The sequence below is a fragment of the Streptopelia decaocto genome (assembly GCF_964273445.1).
Source record: "Streptopelia decaocto genome assembly, chromosome: 9".
Lineage (NCBI taxonomy): Eukaryota > Metazoa > Chordata > Aves > Columbiformes > Columbidae > Streptopelia > Streptopelia decaocto.
In genome coordinates this window covers 15,581,348-15,598,632 of record NC_138664.1, presented here as the reverse complement: position 1 = coordinate 15,598,632, position 17,285 = coordinate 15,581,348, and the positions used below count along the sequence as shown (strand labels likewise).

The 17,285-nt window shown below is 38.0% G+C and overlaps 2 protein-coding genes across 7 annotated transcripts in view; both read right to left on the bottom strand.

The window, feature by feature from the left end:
* ENTREP2 (endosomal transmembrane epsin interactor 2) overlaps window positions 1–11,673 on the bottom strand; it is a 124,897-nt gene extending 113,224 nt beyond the window's left edge. Inside the window, exon 1 of the mRNA XM_082060836.1 lies at window positions 11,170–11,673. The gene's annotated coding sequence lies outside the window, so the exon portion shown is untranslated. The remainder of the gene's footprint in view (window positions 1–11,169) is intronic.
* A 379-nt stretch (window positions 11,674–12,052) lies between these two features.
* The window catches only part of TJP1 (tight junction protein 1), a 69,383-nt gene continuing 64,150 nt past the window's right edge, over window positions 12,053–17,285 (bottom strand). For 3 of the 6 annotated variants that reach the window (XM_082060822.1, XM_082060820.1, XM_082060824.1), the window contains 2 exons: window positions 16,881–17,024; window positions 12,053–13,645 (listed from right to left, as the gene is read on the bottom strand). In XM_082060822.1, coding sequence (XP_081916948.1) covers window positions 13,551–13,645; window positions 16,881–17,024 — 239 coding nt within the window. In that variant the 3' untranslated portion in view covers window positions 12,053–13,550. The remainder of the gene's footprint in view (window positions 13,646–16,880; window positions 17,025–17,285) is intronic. The other 3 variants (XM_082060823.1, XM_082060825.1, XM_082060821.1) reach the window with 2 other exon arrangements.

Sequence of the window (17,285 nt, the reverse complement as noted above, 5' to 3'; positions counted from 1 at the left end):
TTTTAATAGCAATATTAAAGATACAGATAGAAGTGTCATTAGTGTGAACAGGTTTAGTATACTGTACAATCTGGTTTTTCTTGTTCTTGCCATCTGAACAAAAATAAGTTCATAATCCAACAAAAATAGGACTTGATCCTTTGATTCACAACACAATATTATGACTGGTAGCACATATTTTACAGTACTGGGCTCCTGGCCTGACAGCTTCCACTCCCTCACCTGCTGCAATTCTTTTTCCAAGGCTTAAGGCATTACAAGTATTGAGGACTAATAGCAATTAGCATAGCACAAGCAGCACTACAGGCATCAGAGCTTTCTGCGCAAGAGTAAATTCTGTAACTAAAGATAACAGCTTTGAAGGAATTATGATATTTTTGCTTTGCCAAAATAGAGTATAAAAGAGGGTAAAGTGAATTCTTAGTGTATACATTATTAGTCATTCATATTTTTACTATGAGGTTAGTGAAATACTGGAACAGGTTCCCTGAAACGGTGGGATCTCCATTCCATAAAAGGAGATGCATTGATCATTACCTTAATTATTCAGGGAATGACTACAAGGGGCCAGAAAGGCACAGAGGAGATCAGAGCTGTTGTGAGGAGTGGCAAGAATTACAAAGCTAATGAGGATCCGGAGCACATCTGCATCCTTCACCTCAGGCCGCACAAATACAGGAGAACCCGTCCCTCTGCCAGGGCCTGAGATCACAGCCCTGGGAGCCGACATCCAAGGGGGCTGGGGAGGTTGAAAATAAGCCTGGAAACTTAAACTCTGCAAGGGAAAACACTCAATGAAACTAATGATACTTCATTCCCCCCTATGGAATGGGACAGAATGTGATAAAAAGAGTTAATGCAGTGGACCAAGGCCATATATTGGAATTGTACTGGAATGACTCAACTCCCTATTTCCTGAATTTGGAGAAGACCCTGATGTTAGATAAGGGTGGCAGATTCCACTGAGCAAACATAACCCTATATTAAAGTTCTCGGCTGCCATTAAGCAAAACACACTACCAACCAGAATTTTTAATATCCTAGGAACTGATCTTATTATGATACCTAATAAGTTATCCCTCCTTAATTGGAAATACTTCTAATTATATTAAGTCTGTAAAAAAACTGTAGATAGCAGCTTGCTTACACAAGTAGTACCCTGCTTGGTGAGGTAGATGCGTACAGAAGACACAGTTTACCAAAATACATAATCTATTCTAACAAATCATCTTGGACATCATCAGAGAACAAGCTCATTTCAGTACATGGCAGGCATCCTCAACAGGCGCACAGCACCTCTCATTAACGCTTCTTCGCAGATGGGAACATTCCCAACAAAGAGAGTAGTCTTTTGATCATCGCCACAGGAAAAGGTGTATCCAAAGATACTGAAATGAGGGACTTAAAACCAAATTAATCACTACTGCAAACATACTGCAGTAAATTTGCTGGTCTTTATTACTGAGGTTTGTCTCCCTCTGTACCCTTCAGATAGAGCAGAGTGCATTGAGGTGGCAGGTTTGCAGTGTTAATAAGCTCTCCAGAGACTATGGGATATTAGTCTCTCGACAGGCAGTTTAACCTATTTTGTTTATAATTTTTTACATTTGGTAACAAAGCAGATTATCCTTTTGAGAACAAATCGATGACATTTCTATGCATATTAAATGGCACTTAAGAAAATATAAGTGTATCCTGCATGTTCTCTTATGATTTACTATCTTCATAATGCCCTGTGGAAGGACAGATGCACGAGCATGGTAAGATTCAGCAAAAAAACATTATGTGAGGTGTAATACTTCTTATAAAAATTGTAGGGAGGAGAAAGCAGTCATTTATCAGTTGGTAAAAGTTGTTACTGTAACAATGAGATTGCTCAAAGTGGCCAAGAAGCTCGCACTTGTAGACATTACCACTTAAAAAGAATGAATCCTGTCAGCCATCGCTAACTTGAAGATATGTAAATCCTTTCAGGTTTAGGTCAGTCTGCTCCTCTAACCAAGGCAGGAGTAACTTAGACACCTAGAAACTAAGAGCCTACTGACTGTGCAGCTCTAAGCATTCTGAAGCCTGCACAATTAGTTGAGTCTTGTTTTAACAGGTATCTCGAGACTGTTAGATAAAGTGTCCTTTAGCTGAACATTGCTCATTATATGCTAAAATCATTATGTACCCGATATGCAAATGTGTAACCAGTTGAGTCTATAGGGTGTGAATGGAGTGATGATATTTTGTATATAATGACTGTTACTTTTCTTTCCAGTGTGCTGGCTTTATTCCAGCATCCAGACTTGCATAACTCCATAATAAACAGTATCTCATGTCTGTGTACTAAAATCTGGCTTAACTGTGCACTAAGTGACAGAACCCTGGTTTTGGGACACCACCCTTATTCTGCAGACAAAGGTTTCCTTAAATAATAAAAATCTGTTTAGGTCCTGATCGCTCCTCAACGTACAGGAATTCTTTATGTATTTAGGAAAAACACACAGCATCTCCTTACATAGTTCATAACCATGAGGTTTCAGTGCCATACACCTGGATGATGCTAAGGGGCAACAGGCTGGTGCTAATGCAAGTCTGAACAACAGTGTAATTAAGCAGACCACACATTAGTGGGCCAACAGGCAAAAAAGCATAAAGGATAAAAGGGAATGACCACAGAATAGATGCTTCCAAAATGGCTAAATGGTCAAGTGGCAACACCTCAGGGAATGCAAGTGAGGAAGTTCAAAGATGCAGAAAAATCTTACCAGTTCTTTTGACTGACAGGCAGTCATGGCACGACTTTCCTACCCCCAAACTACTCATAGTTACCTACAGGTTTAGCATCCACAGATACTTGGTGATGAGTGTAAGACTCCCACAGCCATTTATTTTCCAAATATACATACAGTTAAAAAAACATTATTGAAAAGTGTTTATTGTGGAATAGTTTCCTTCTACCTAATTACCTTTACTTACATGTGAAGTGATGTGCATAACAAAATGTGTCTAAAAATCAGAAGTAGGTTTTTGGGTTTTCTAAAACTAGGAAGGACTGACCTTGATGTCCATTATTTATCAAGACATACAGAATGAAAAACCTTCGTTCGTGTCTCTCTTTCTACTTATTCACTGGTCACGATATGGCTCTTAATGCAAAGTAAACATACCAGCAGAACTATTTAGCCAATACCATGTCAATAAAGACAGAGGAATAAAATCCTGGAATTCTGCACATACCACAAGCAAATACTATTCTTTATAGTTATATTTATCCTTACATAACTCTGCACCAGAACCCCAGCATCTTTTTCCAAGTATTTTTAGAACTTAACATTTGCTAAGAATACATTGAGGCACAGATGGATCTCTGAATTTCATTGCCTCACCAAACACTTAAAATATCTGTTCATTCTAGTCAAGAGCAGAAACGCTTTTACAATGTTGATTTTTAGCTGAACAGAAAGTGATTTCTTACTCAGCTGTGATTGCTGTAAGAAATATTGCCCAATCTCATCACCCAAGATTAGTACATTTTGACAGAAAACTCGTTACTAAAGGTAAGTTAAACTTTGATCTTCTTGGATTAAAACACTATTTCTTCAGAAAAAATGATATTCATATTTTAAAAAATTACATGTAGACTTTATCAACACTTAGGAGGCTACATGAAGGTGTTTACAGAACATTCAAGATTTGACTTCTATTTTGTTAATAGAAAAATTGTTATCTATATTTTAAATAACTATTTTCTTAAGACAATTACAAAAATGAGGAGTTGAAGAGGGCTTAATAATGAATCACACATTAAAATGCTAAAGGCTCAAACGCTGAGAAGGCCTTTAACAACTTTATTTTTTTAACTTGATATTCATAAGCAATTGCCCAACAGTCTAAACATGAGTTTTGTAACTGATGTTCCAGGTAGCTGAAATTATATTCAAAGTAACCCTTTAAAATGCTTATATATGAGTACAGCTCCACAGCGGGGACCTTACAAAGCACATCTTTTATTTCTGTAGAAGAAAATAAATCATTTCGCAGAAAGTATTCCCATGGCACAAACATCAGCCTTCTACTGAAGGAAAAAAACACAACTTTGCAAAACGGAAAATTCTTATATTTTAGGATTTGATCCAGATTACTCCATTTAGACTATAAAAGAAATTGTGTTGTCATACAGACATCACATCGTTATGAAAAACCATTTTGATATAGTAAAAAAATCCAGCAGTACAGTTTACGTAGCTGTTCTTTAGGAAATTACTCTGTACTACAGTGATTTATTTCCTAAGGCTTGTTTCCAATTTTGTTCAGAAGAGATAACAGTTCATACAAAGCAACATGAAAAATGAATTAAGTGCAGACTATAAAAGTCCATGAAAGTTCATCATCTCCTGCTGGGTAAATTACACCAGAGCATCCTTCAAGCATTTCCCCCATCAGTTTATGAGTTTATAAAGAAAACCCACAGTCCTGGATAAATGACAAAGGCGGAAAACACTGTGCTGAAGCAGAGTGAGATGGCACAAATGCAACTCACCACAGTGAATTTTTGATTCCTATTCCACTGTTTCTTCCTTTGCTTTCATAGCTGAGTAAATAAGAACATCTGTTTTGTAACCACAAAAGCAGCTTTGAGCAAACACTGTTTTCTGAAGCAGGCAGCGAGTCTCAAAAAATTAAGCCAACCCCATTTGCAGAAGGAACATGTTTCTGTTTCTGCCAGTGCAATTGTCCTTTACAACTGAACCTGAACAACCATTAGCTGTACAAGCAGCTCTGGGCTCCCTATTGCCGAAAAACTGAAGGCCAAGCCAAGCTTTTTGATGACTACATTAATACTACAAGTATCTTCTTAGCTACCTTCTATTAAAACATGCTTCTTGTTTAGGAACTACAACATTAGTTTTAAACCACAGCTAAGACATTTGAAGTTCTGTATTTATTTATCTGGAGCTCAGTGCTCTGAAGCATGAATTTGTGTCCACGCAGAGGCCCAAGGGTGCGCAGCCCTGGGCTGTGTGGCAGTGCAGGTGGTGCACAGGCACAGCCAGCACACCATCACCAACACCGTCACCAACACCTGTCCTTGCAGGCAGGTCGCATGCGCAGCTGCTCAGTGCTCGACACCAGGTCTTTAACAGATATCTGAAGAATGCACATTTGGCCATGACTGCAGCATCCGAACCATGGCTACATAAGTTTGAAGAGATCAGTTACACAACGCACTGTTTGTCAGCAAGTTTGAATATTTATTAAACACTGCTACCCTCTGATATGAAAATGCCTGGAAAAAGACTAAAAAAAAGTAAGGAACACAACACTGAAGGAGCATCCTTTGGAGCCGGCTATGCACACGCTGCCGTCCAGGACTCCACAGCAGTTTGGTGGTTTCCAGGGCAGACTCACCCTCTAGCGGCCCAGCGTTACTGTCACACACACCCGCTGCAACTGCTCAGGCTGCAAATGAACTGCTAACACTTGCCATTAACACATCTGATAAATCAAAAGGATCGATAAGAGGCTGTCAGAAGTTAAGCATGATTTTGTATTCACTGACTGCGTTACATACACGCTGCATAGGAGTTCTGCTGCAGAGCTGTCACTGCACAGAAGTCTTTGCCTGACAAAGAGAATCTAACAGAAATTGCTGAATTATTCATTTTAAATTTAAATACTAAATTATATGTTCTCTCCTCCACAGCAAGAACAAGCAAACATCTTATTTTAAGATATTTTTTTTCCAAAGGTATGGAATTATCTTTATTTTTCTTATTTGCCAAGAGTAGCCCAATTACACCAGATTATGATGATGTGATAAACCACCCTCAAGACCATATGATAAAAATCATTCCTAATTTCTACAAAAATGCAGTAAACGACCAGAGCTTAACTTCTGTTGCAGATAGGCATTCCACAATCTTTGACAGGGATGTTCTGCCCTCTTCAACAGATTGGCAGAAGTTTGGAGCACCAACACACACAGCAAGAACCTGCACCTCTCTAGTTCAATTTCTGTCATATTTTGACCTAAACGGAATACCACACGGGTATTCTTACACAGGAGTATGGTGCATTCTCAATATGTGGCTTCATCACTAGGAAGTCAGAGCTAGTTGCTTTGTATTTTTCATATTAAAAACCAGATCATGCCTAGAATGTAAGAGTGGCAGTTAATCCCTTCAAAATTGTTAAATGCTTTGAAATCCACGCACAAAGCAGTATCGAGTATGTTGGCCTCACAACTAACTGCCACCACTATGCTTTAAAAAGCTAAAGAGCCCACAGAGTAGCAAGGTCAAACTTGTAACTATCCGAACAAAAAGAAACAGAAAACATGTCAAAAGTCACGGGTATATCAGAGCAGTGTTTGTTATTAAATAAAACATAATATGGAAGTGTGAAGCCATACCTCTGTGCTTGCTCATCACCTATTCTCATGCTGCAGAGGCCAAGTCCAAACTCCTTGCTCACACAATGATGCTGGTCTCCCTCACATTCACTGGGGACTACAAATTTCTACATCCTGTACAGAAATTTGTCAAAAAATCACATATCAGGGAGTTGTGATAATGGTGGCACAGTGTTTTTTGGTTTTGGAGTGGCAGTTGTTAAACACAAGGCTGCAACAGAATCAGCTGTATTTATGGGCTCTCAAGAAACTCTTTTTCTGCTTTGTGGTAATTCTCAGCTTATTTTGTCACAAACTGCTCTCCCCACTTACTGGGATGGCTTAAAACTGGACAGCTGTTGTTATCAGTGGCTGCAACTCCACGCCATCCAAGCCCATTCAATAACGGGAATCACATTTATACATCACCAAACCAAAACAAGCATTTCTAGTCTCTTGAAATCAAACAAAACCCATAGGGTTCTTTACCAGCAGAGTACCACATAAAGATGTGGGACTAGGAAGACCAGATCAGGTAAGTAAGGTTTCTTATTTTGGTGAGACGGACATAGTTGTGTAAAGTTCATGTCTGAATCATCTTTTCAAGACCGCCTAGAACCACGAAGACATGAATTACTTAAAAAAATGAAAGCCTGTAAATAATATATAGCTTAAAGACACATAAGCACGCTCTCATCACTCCTGCATTCTCAGCAGACATCTGAAGTGCTATAAATAACTTCGGTGTATTGCTGGTAGAAACAGAAATGGGACTGCCAGTGATGTTCAGGGAAAAGGGTGCAACTCTTCTATAGGGGCAGCAGATTATCATTTATGTAGCTAATTTCATAGCATTATATACCATATACTAAGGTTTGCATCTGCATATGACTTGTGCCTTTCCAGAGCTTTTAGCTAAGACAAACTGAAAACAGTTAATAAAAAAACCCCTTAAAATTAAGGCAACTACCTCCTGGTCACTAAGCTGACTTCCCTGATGCACTACTTGACCAACATGCTACTTCAGTAACCAAATATGTAAATTCCTTTATCACCAATGTAATTAATTCTACCTTACCTTTCTATTCTGCAATATGATGAACTTGAAATATTTGGTCATTAATTGAGTAAGAACAAAAGTATAACTAGGAGGGAAATCACTGCGGCCAGCTTCACCACTACATCATCCACACTGGAAGTTCACTTTTAAGCTCCACGGTATGAATGCTCCTTCTAGTAAAAAAGTTTCTTCTCATCTTCTTTCTGCAAAGAAGAATTTTCAGTGCCAGGTTTCCACACTGGCAAGATTACCTCAAAATCATTAAGTTTATGGCAAGGCTTTCAAATGTATGTAGACTTAAAAGTACATGCTACAGGTTTGATTGAGTACCACCACTTTTAATCCAGTGACAAGATATAAAAGCACCTACCAAACTGAATGCTGCATCTCAGTTTTCTTAAATTCTACAGCCTGTTTTTCCCTCAAATTCTAAGCCCTAAAGTCAAAAGGAAGAAAGGTGGAAGTAGGTAATTTTTCTAGGAAAACATTGCTTGTTTTTAATATAATTTAGAAATTGATACATTAACCAACAAGTTCTAAACCTGCACTCATCTTAACAAGTCGTAATTTATATACATTGTTCACAGCCTATCGTATCTACTATACTCAGCAACTTTTATATAAAAAGGATAAGTGCTGCAGAATACTGTAAAGACGAGGTACATTAGCTGAATACCTAAATAATAGGGGATTCTGTTCAGTTATTTTTAAGGAAAATGTAATATGCACTCAACACCTAAGAAGAAAGATAATCTCAGTAGTCACCAACAGACTACATTTTATTTCTTTAGCAATCTATTTTTTCAGTTGTCCAATTAATTGCTATTGAAGTAAAGAAAAAGGACCCTTAGAACATGGCAACAGTTAGCACTAGGGTAAGAAGTAGAAAATTGCAGGTTTCTCTAGTGGGAATGACTTGCTGGAACAGACATATTATGCACACAGAGAAGTACATGGTGTTTGACTCTATTGAAGAGAACTTATTTTTCAGGTTTTATGCAAATTTTTCAAGTCTATTCAAGTAACATGAGTAAAGATAGAGCAATGCCAACAGTTTGGTGTATCTGCCCAACTCCCCTCTCCCCAGCCTTCCCTGATCATAAGATCTCACGCCTGCCATCACATCCTCACACTACAATGCAACAATGTTCAGCCAATTTCATCATACTGAGAAAAGTAACAGACTCCTGAACACAGAGAATTGCATCAGCATTAATGTTTTACAGAAACTGTTAAACCCCTGAGACTCTCCCTGCTACACGCAGTTCTTTTATTTTTGTTGTCCCCAGGTAAGCAGAAGTCCCATCGCTTGTGTCTGCCCTTCCTCCCCCATACAGGACATCAGGTCAGAAGTGCAGGGGAACACCACAAAACAGAGCAAGCTGTTGCAGAGAATAAAAACGCATGACTCTCCTAGTTTGATAATGGTCTGTTGTGGTACCAACCACTGGCATTTATAATCCCAAACCAATGTAGCTACTGGAGGTTCTGCAGTACTCCTGACTTAAAGCTCTTCACAGAGAGCAAGCCACAATGTAAAAAACAAAACCCAGACCCCAAGATGTACATACAAACCCCGGTATAGACCCTTAACCACAAGAAGAGCATCTAATTTTCTCATATAAAAGTGTTAACATCATAACAAAATCACAGAATGGTTGGGGTTGGAAGGGGCATCTGGAGATCATCTAGTCCAACCCAGCTGCTAAAGCAGGTACAGCTAGAATAGCTCGCACAGGAACGTGTCCAGGCAGGTTTGAATGTCCCCACAGGAGACTTCACAACTTTTTACCACTTTCCTGAGAAACACAACGTATGAGCTGGTGAGGTCCCATTATGTAGCAGAAACCATAGTTCTTCCCTTGTCAGCAACAGTGAGAGACACCAAACCCGTCTCACTGGCAGCCTCTCCGGGCCAGGTAACAGCTGAATGTTTTCCATGGGTCTCCACTCTTCCGCTGTCACTTTGGCAGTGCCAGAGATAAGGAGCAAAAAGCAGTTAGCGCTGTGTAACGAACTTCAATGGGAAGCTTCATATACATTGTCACAGGACAGATTAGAGCAATTTCAGAATCAGCATTAGTGAATTAATAGCAGACCAAGTTAGCCTAAAATTTGTTCTTGTCATTCTAAGCATAAATTGTGCTTTCTGCTCTCTTCCCCAAGTTCACACAACAGCAATTCTAGTTGGCTCAGCAGCATGTGAAACCAAGTGTTTCCTTGTCTTCACTTTTCATCTCCTCTATTACTCCTGCAGTAACAAAACAGGACAATTGCACTTGTAGGTACAGAGGCTCTGGTTTGCACCTGTTCTCTGCACCTTACACAGTAAGAACTGTTACTACCTAAAGTCACTGACAGGCAGCTGAATGCGCTAAAACTGTTTAACAGCAATTTGAAATGATGTGTTTCAAAGTTTAATTACGGTAAGCAGGATAGCACCCTTGCTTCCCACCAAAACATCCTTTAATCTTCGGTAAAACTGGGTTTCAAGCCAAATTCAGTGATAGCATAATTACTTCAGTGTCACCAGAATGACAACTGTTTGGCACAAAGACAAGTGGTCCGCAGTAATCAAGCCAATGGAAAAAACAGGTAGCACAAACATCTACACGTGCGTGCATACACAGCCAGCTCCATATACTTTCACTAATATCAAGTGTTATTTATTCTCAGATGCTTGCTCACAGGGTCATAAAACACAGTTCATGTGGATATAATGAAAAATTATTTCACCCATTCATTTGATCTTGCTGATGGATGGAGCCAGTTGCCAGAGAACCAATGGCACTCAGCAAGGCTTCTACAAGTACTTTCCTCACAAGTGCCTTAGATATGAAGAAAACATTTTTCAGAAGATCTTAACATCTTTTATTCTCCAAACCTGCATGGCTTTGATTTCCATCGTCTGGTCCAGGTTACATTACAGCAGAGAATCTTCAACCAGACCTTAAACACTGCTGATTTGCTTCACTTAACCCAGGTTGGCAGGAACACAAAAGTACTTTTACAACCGTAACTTGTTTGTGAATGCGTAGCTGAACACTCGTTACTGCTTTTATTGAAAAAAATAGTAAAAAAAAAGAAATTACTAAGAACCTAAGTCTGAGAGAACAGTAATTTCCTATCTATTGAGAATCTGCTTCCACCCTTGAAGCTGGTTGTTTAGAAACAGGACTTGATATTTATATTGTTAAAACTTCCGTACAACTTGTATGGCTGAAGTTGGCCAGTATATTGCTGAAATACACAGGAAGAATTGGGAGATGCAGTTTTTGAAGTTTACATTAAATATCAGAGAACTATAGTAAATTAAAGCCTTACATGTGAACTTACGTCCTTGCGAGCCTTGCCTGTATAAAATATGTAAGGAACACGATCTCTTGCAAGGATAAAGATTTCAAAAACAATGGTATTTTGAAATACGAAAATGTGTTATTTCAGCACGGTTATTCTCAATGTCCATGTTTTAACCCCAAAGCATTGGGATTTAATGAGAAAAAACATGCATATGGTTTAAATTAGCCACTTTGATAAACATTCCTACAAGTAGACAGCAAAAGACAATTCCAGTAGCAGTAGAGAACTGCCACATTTTTGAACAGCATCAACTTTCTCATGTCATTTTACAAGTGACAGCAGAGCATTTCCATTTTGACAGAAAGACATGGCCCTACTTTCTTTAAAAGAAGCTCAGAAATATATTGTGTGGTCACTACAGGAAAAGCACCTGAGGGCAGTTACGCCTTCCAGCATGCTGGACTCAGGATGTCCAAGGCACAAATAAGACCACTGCAAAAAGTCCATGCAGTGTAACTCCAGGGTTCCTCAAGTTCAACTGACTGACTCCTTTCGTAGTGTTTCACATACTTCTAAGATCTGAAGTAGAAAAGAACATTTAGAACATTTTAGTATTAGAATTTTCGTCCAAGATACTCTGCATGCTATTTTGAAACCTTCCTTTCTGCTGATTCAAAGAAATACTACCAGTATATTATGACCAAGACAAATGAAAAATGCCATCACAGCATGAACAGGTTCCTTGTCAGTCAAATTTTCTGTCTGCTCTTAGAGTTAAGCCATAAGAAGCAGCAGTAACAGTAGAGGATGTGTCTTCTAGGGCAAGTCATGCCTGAGAAACAAGCTAAGTGCAATGTTAAGCAATGTTTCCCAGCACCATTTAACAATAACTTCTAGAACTTGTTTTATCTTCTAGAATAGTACTGGCATACTAATTAGCCACCAAGTACTCCAAACAGGCTTGATCATGGGATTCAGTAAGAACCTCTTTAAAAGTGTTTAACTAGACCATGTGTAAATCCATATGATAGAACACCACCAAAGCATCTGGAAGAGTACATACGATTAGAAAACTAGCATCAGCATAGTGGTCCAGGGGACAAATCTACCATTCCAACTTGTCCCGAGTATTTCCAACAGATCCATGCTGGAGTTCATTTCAGAAGCCCTGCTGCAGACCATTCCACTGACTCCACAGAAGAGCTCTGCTTCAAGTATGAACACATGGCAGAATCCAGCTGTCTACTTACATAGGAAAAAGATTAAAATTGATTTTCTGACATTCATATAAATGCATTTCAGAAACAATAAGGTACTACAATCTCCTTTATTATTTTAAAAACAGTTTTATTCTGTATATTTAGAAACGTGTAATTTTAATAACTGCAGAGAAAAAAAAAATCAGCCACACCTGAATAGCTAATAACTCATTAACAGAATGCAGTGGTATATTATCTAAACAGTAGTAGTGCCATTGTGCCGTAATAAATTGTCTATTAGTAAAAAAATACATTTCAGGGCACATAGTACAGCATCCTTATGACAAATTACAGTAGGGATACTTTTCAAGAATTTAATCAAAGTAGAGAATTCCGAGTTATATTCTTTAAATGCAGCACTTAAAAAGGTAACAACTTTGTGCATTTTTAAAAAATGTCCTTGTTCGTATATTGTAGAAATGCTGCTTTATTGCTGCAGATGTCAAAGTTCAAGGCTCAAAAGGTATGAGAATACAAAGATATCCTTAAGAAACTTTGTTTGTTATTATATATATTTATATATATAAAAAGGTAAAGCTTATAAAAGTTAATTTACAAACCAAGAACAAAAGTGGTATGCACGCATTATATACAAGCAGTCTATAACATCTATAAATTTTCAAATGCATAGCAGAAAACATACCATCATTTTCTTCTGGTTCTCTTCTGGCTGATGAACACAAACAATACTCAGTCTCTAAACCAAGCTCACAAGTTTTTTTGTGTGTGTGTGGGTTTCCCCCCCCCCTCTTTCCCCAGTCTCCCATGATATATTATCTAGGTAAGCACAAAAGCCATACAAACTTAATACAGAGAACTATGAGAACTAAGACTATTAAAAACATGAGGGTAAGGCATCCCTGCTGGTTAATAGGTCTGTAATAATGTGGTTAATTTACAAATCCACAGAGGCAACTGAACCATAGTCATCCCACATGCTTCTCCCCCACCCCCCGTTCTCATGACAATGTTTCCATATACAGTAAGTAGATGTGTTTGCATTAGCCTCTCCACAGAGGAAAACATCTAAACTGTGCTACCCCAAGTTGATTGTCATGTTACTGGACATGTACACCAAAAGTCATTTAAAAACTAGAGACCAAAACGTAGTCTTGTGAATTACAAACACACAATAGTAAAAATGCAGGTTAAATTCTGTGTTTTCGTCAGTGGACTATGAATCAAATTCAGTTCCTCTGAATATAATTCCATTGGTACTTTCAGATTTTAATTAACGAAATAGTAGTAGTGTCCTTAAAAAAAAAAAAAAGAAACAAACCAAACCAAACCCCCACAAAAGAACAACCAGCAAACCAAAGCATACAGAACCTGCAAAACCCCTACCTTGTTCCCACTGTACACTCCCTGCTCGTGGCATGTATTGTGACCATGGTTCAAAGAGTGTACTTGCTAAACCTTTGTTAGTTAAAGCAAGATGCTTAAACACTAAGATCCATTATCACTTATAGAACAGTTAATACTTGATAGAGTGGTTCAGTTTATATGTAAGGTCCATCTCAGTTTCACATTATTTACTCAGCTAACTTAATATTTAGAAGTGGTCAATTAGGACTGAGACACAGTTTGCTCCAACAAGATAGTTTGGATCCCCAGGAAGAGACTTGTTCTGCCAGGTTTTGGGGTCACCTGTGGGAGGAAAACACAATGCTGGTGTTTAGTATCCGCTGTCAAACAGTGCACATCTTGAAACAACCAAGCTTTTGGACAGGAGGTTTTACGTTCTGAATCAACATCTGTTTGTTCATTGGTGCTTTGGGGTTTTTTTTCCTCCTCTTTATCCCTGCAGTTTATATGTTATCAAGAAAATATTAACCCTTTATTTTCATATAATGTAGGATAGATCCGTTATTCGAAACATATGCTGTGGCACTCAAGAACTGTTAAACATAAGTCATTCTACTCTACAGCACCAACATAGCGCTTTCCACTTCAGAAGTGTTAACAGTGAAGCAGGTATTCACTGAGTCTTTCCAAAACTGCCAGAAAAAAATAAGATATTTTAAAAGCAAATCTAGGTAGGATGCATTTGAAGTTTCTTGGAATAGTTCTCACAGATGAGTCACATCAGAAGTTATAACTAAACACTATGACACACTAGTGGTTTTATTTTCTGTTATGAAAATTACTGTAAACAGGATTGTAGTCATTTAGCAGCCACAACCAGTATACTCGTTTAAAAGCCTGAAATACAGACAATCTAAAAGGGATTCTAGTTAACTGGTGTGTACTTAAAAATCTTTACAAAAGACTTATCTGCTTATGGTCAAAGGTTCTACATAACATTCTGTTAGGAGTGAAAGTCAGACAAAGGTTACATTCCATCTGCACAGTCAATCATCTTTTTCAAATGGAAAGTATTCTTCATTTACCCACCTAAAACCACCACTAAATGCTGCCACTATACACAAAGTATCACCCCACTATGGCAGAACAGTGAATAATGCCCTGAAGTCCTCTTAAGCTTTCAGGTAAATGATATTAAACAACTTGGCCACAGCAGATCTGCCTAGAGAGATGTACGACAAGTCAGAGAACCCAGTCAGACTGCAAACACCTGAGACCTGTCTACTAAATGACACTGATGTAAATTCCACATAATTTTCTCGAAGAACTCATGAAAACAAAATGAAGTACACAATGCACTGAGTGATGGCAACATCTGATGTAAGGACAAATAGAAGTGGCCTGTGTATAGTTAGCGAATGCAAACAAGTTTACTGCAACCAACCAGGACTACTTATTTTGGTTAAGAAGCCAAATAACGCTGGAGGATTTCACATTTTATAGATGCAAGGAATTAATTTGAAACTCTCAAGATCAAATATGTTAGGAGAAGGGCAAGACAGGGCCCTTGTTGCACCTGAGATAATGGCAGACTTTTCCCAACCTTTCCAGCTAAATAGGATGATTAGACTGTGGCCAGTGCAACCTCTGGCTGTTAAGGATGTTTCTCATACTTACAGAAAATTGCTTTGAAAAAAAAAAAAATCCTTCAGTATTTTTTACTAATACTTTCTAACAGGTGTGGCCATAAAAGGCAACTTTTCTCCCCGGTCAGTTTTAATACCAGAATCATTCAAGTTTTTGAAGGGATTTAACAGTAAAATACCATATATGAAGGCTTAAATGTGGCAGAAAGGATGTTAGTAAGTGCAAATGAATGTCACTTGCAGGACAGAACATGGAGACATTAAGAAAAGATGAGGTAGAGCAGACGACTGAAGAGAGAAGAAACCAGAATTGTATAAACTGTTATTGTAAAGCCACCTCAAAAATCAGAGTCCCATAACCAACTAATTTAGAAAGAGAGAAAACAATTATTTATTTAAGACACAGTATGGTCTACTTACATATCATAAGACAGAATTGCCTAATTTTAAGGTTTGTCTCAAAAGAGCAATGTTATGATATACATCCCATTTCAGATTAACAGAATGTGGTGTTATATTTACAGTACAGAAAGTGTTAGGGTTTAAATACACACACTCTTGCTCTCACCCACACATGCACACACTCACATATCCCACTTCAGAAAGGGAGAGAAATGTCTCAGTAACTTCAGTTATTATTTAGATCATTTGAGTCCTCTCCCTTGACTTCAAGTAAGTTCATGAACAGGTGCTATTAGTTACAAAGGAAGTGTTGTGTCATTTTTGTACATAGTTGTCATATCTTTTGGGACCCTATAACTTACGAGTCCATTTTTTAACACTGCCATGTATACACACATTGTTAAATAAATGCATGCAACACATGCATATAATAGCTTATAAAAAACTAAAAATTATTGCCATTAATACCTCTAGGTTATTGAATTCCCATCAAGGGGATTGATGCTTTCATCTTTCAAAGCATCAGTACTTTGGTGTTGATGGTGATAGATACATTAGTGCCAGAAGTTATGCATACATGGTGGCTTAAATGCTGTATACAGAAGAACATCGTTTAGTCATTACTTAGAGCGTACATACACATTAATGGTTTGAACCTTCCACCAATAAGTTTTGAAGGTAGCTGAATAAAACCTTAAGACTTTTTCCCCAGATGTGCAAACATTCCTTTTTAAAGCTCTGTAACCTCACAGCCATTTCATGAAATTGCTTGAAACTTGCCCAGAATTCTCAATTAGGCTCCTCACTGACAATTTCAGCCAATACATTCTCCCCCTCATCCCAGAAAGCCACAGTGAGGTAAAAATAAACAGGTAAATAAAATTGCAACCTAGTTGCAACTTTTACTATCGACCATAAACTTCTGGGTAAAAGGCGGTAGAGGAGAAATAGGCAGAAGCAAGCAAGAAAAGTCTTGTGAAAAATCCAGCTACATTAGAATGAATCGTAAATGCTTTTACTGAACACTATAGTTTTCTTAAATGACCCAATTGTTAGCATCAACTTGCACACATGGAAACAGTTAACAAGCGTTAAATCATGAGTTATGAGCATGCAGATTGTTAAGATTTGCCAGAGTCCTATATGGTTAATTAAGCAACAGACAAACACCAGTTATGTTACAAAGGCCAATCAGAGGTACATAATCATTTCCTCTCCATTTTAGTGCGACTATCATTTCAAGTGTATTCAGCTGTAGCAGTCCTCAAGAAAGAAGACATAATAGAAAAATACGATAATATTTAATAGACTAGAGATATTACTCTTTTTCTGCTATCATGGTTTTAGCTATGAATTTGCACCATGAGTAAATGTAAGAAAGACATTTGTAATGAAAGTGAAATGGGAGAGTTTGACACAAATACAATGATTGAGTTCTTTATATTACACAGCATCACCTTTAGCCAAATTAACTTAAATTATACGATAGCACCCAAAAGCCCCAAAAGGACAGAGGGAGGACAGCATACCCGACGAGGAGTCGGAGGATTTTAGAGCAAAAGACCAACCATCAGGGGTCATAGACGCACAGTGTGGCAGGCGCAGCTCCACTGGCTTCAGGAATTTTAGTCCATGAGGCCCACACATTACCAAGGGGCTAAGAAGTGTTTCACCTAGAGTTGAGACAAAGAAAAACCTGCTAATGAGTTTTCTTGAAACAGGTTCAAAATATCACATAATTACATTGCAGAGCTAGCCAGCAACTTAGTTTTGGAGAAAAATATAAATATTTCAACCTGTCAGTAAAGAATAGAACTTAGCAAGATAGTTTCTCATAGTCTCAAAGCACTCAAGTAACTTCTCAATAGAACATACTGCAATCTCAAAATGAAAAAGGATAAACAAAAAAGAAACACATCCCCAAATCTGTAAGC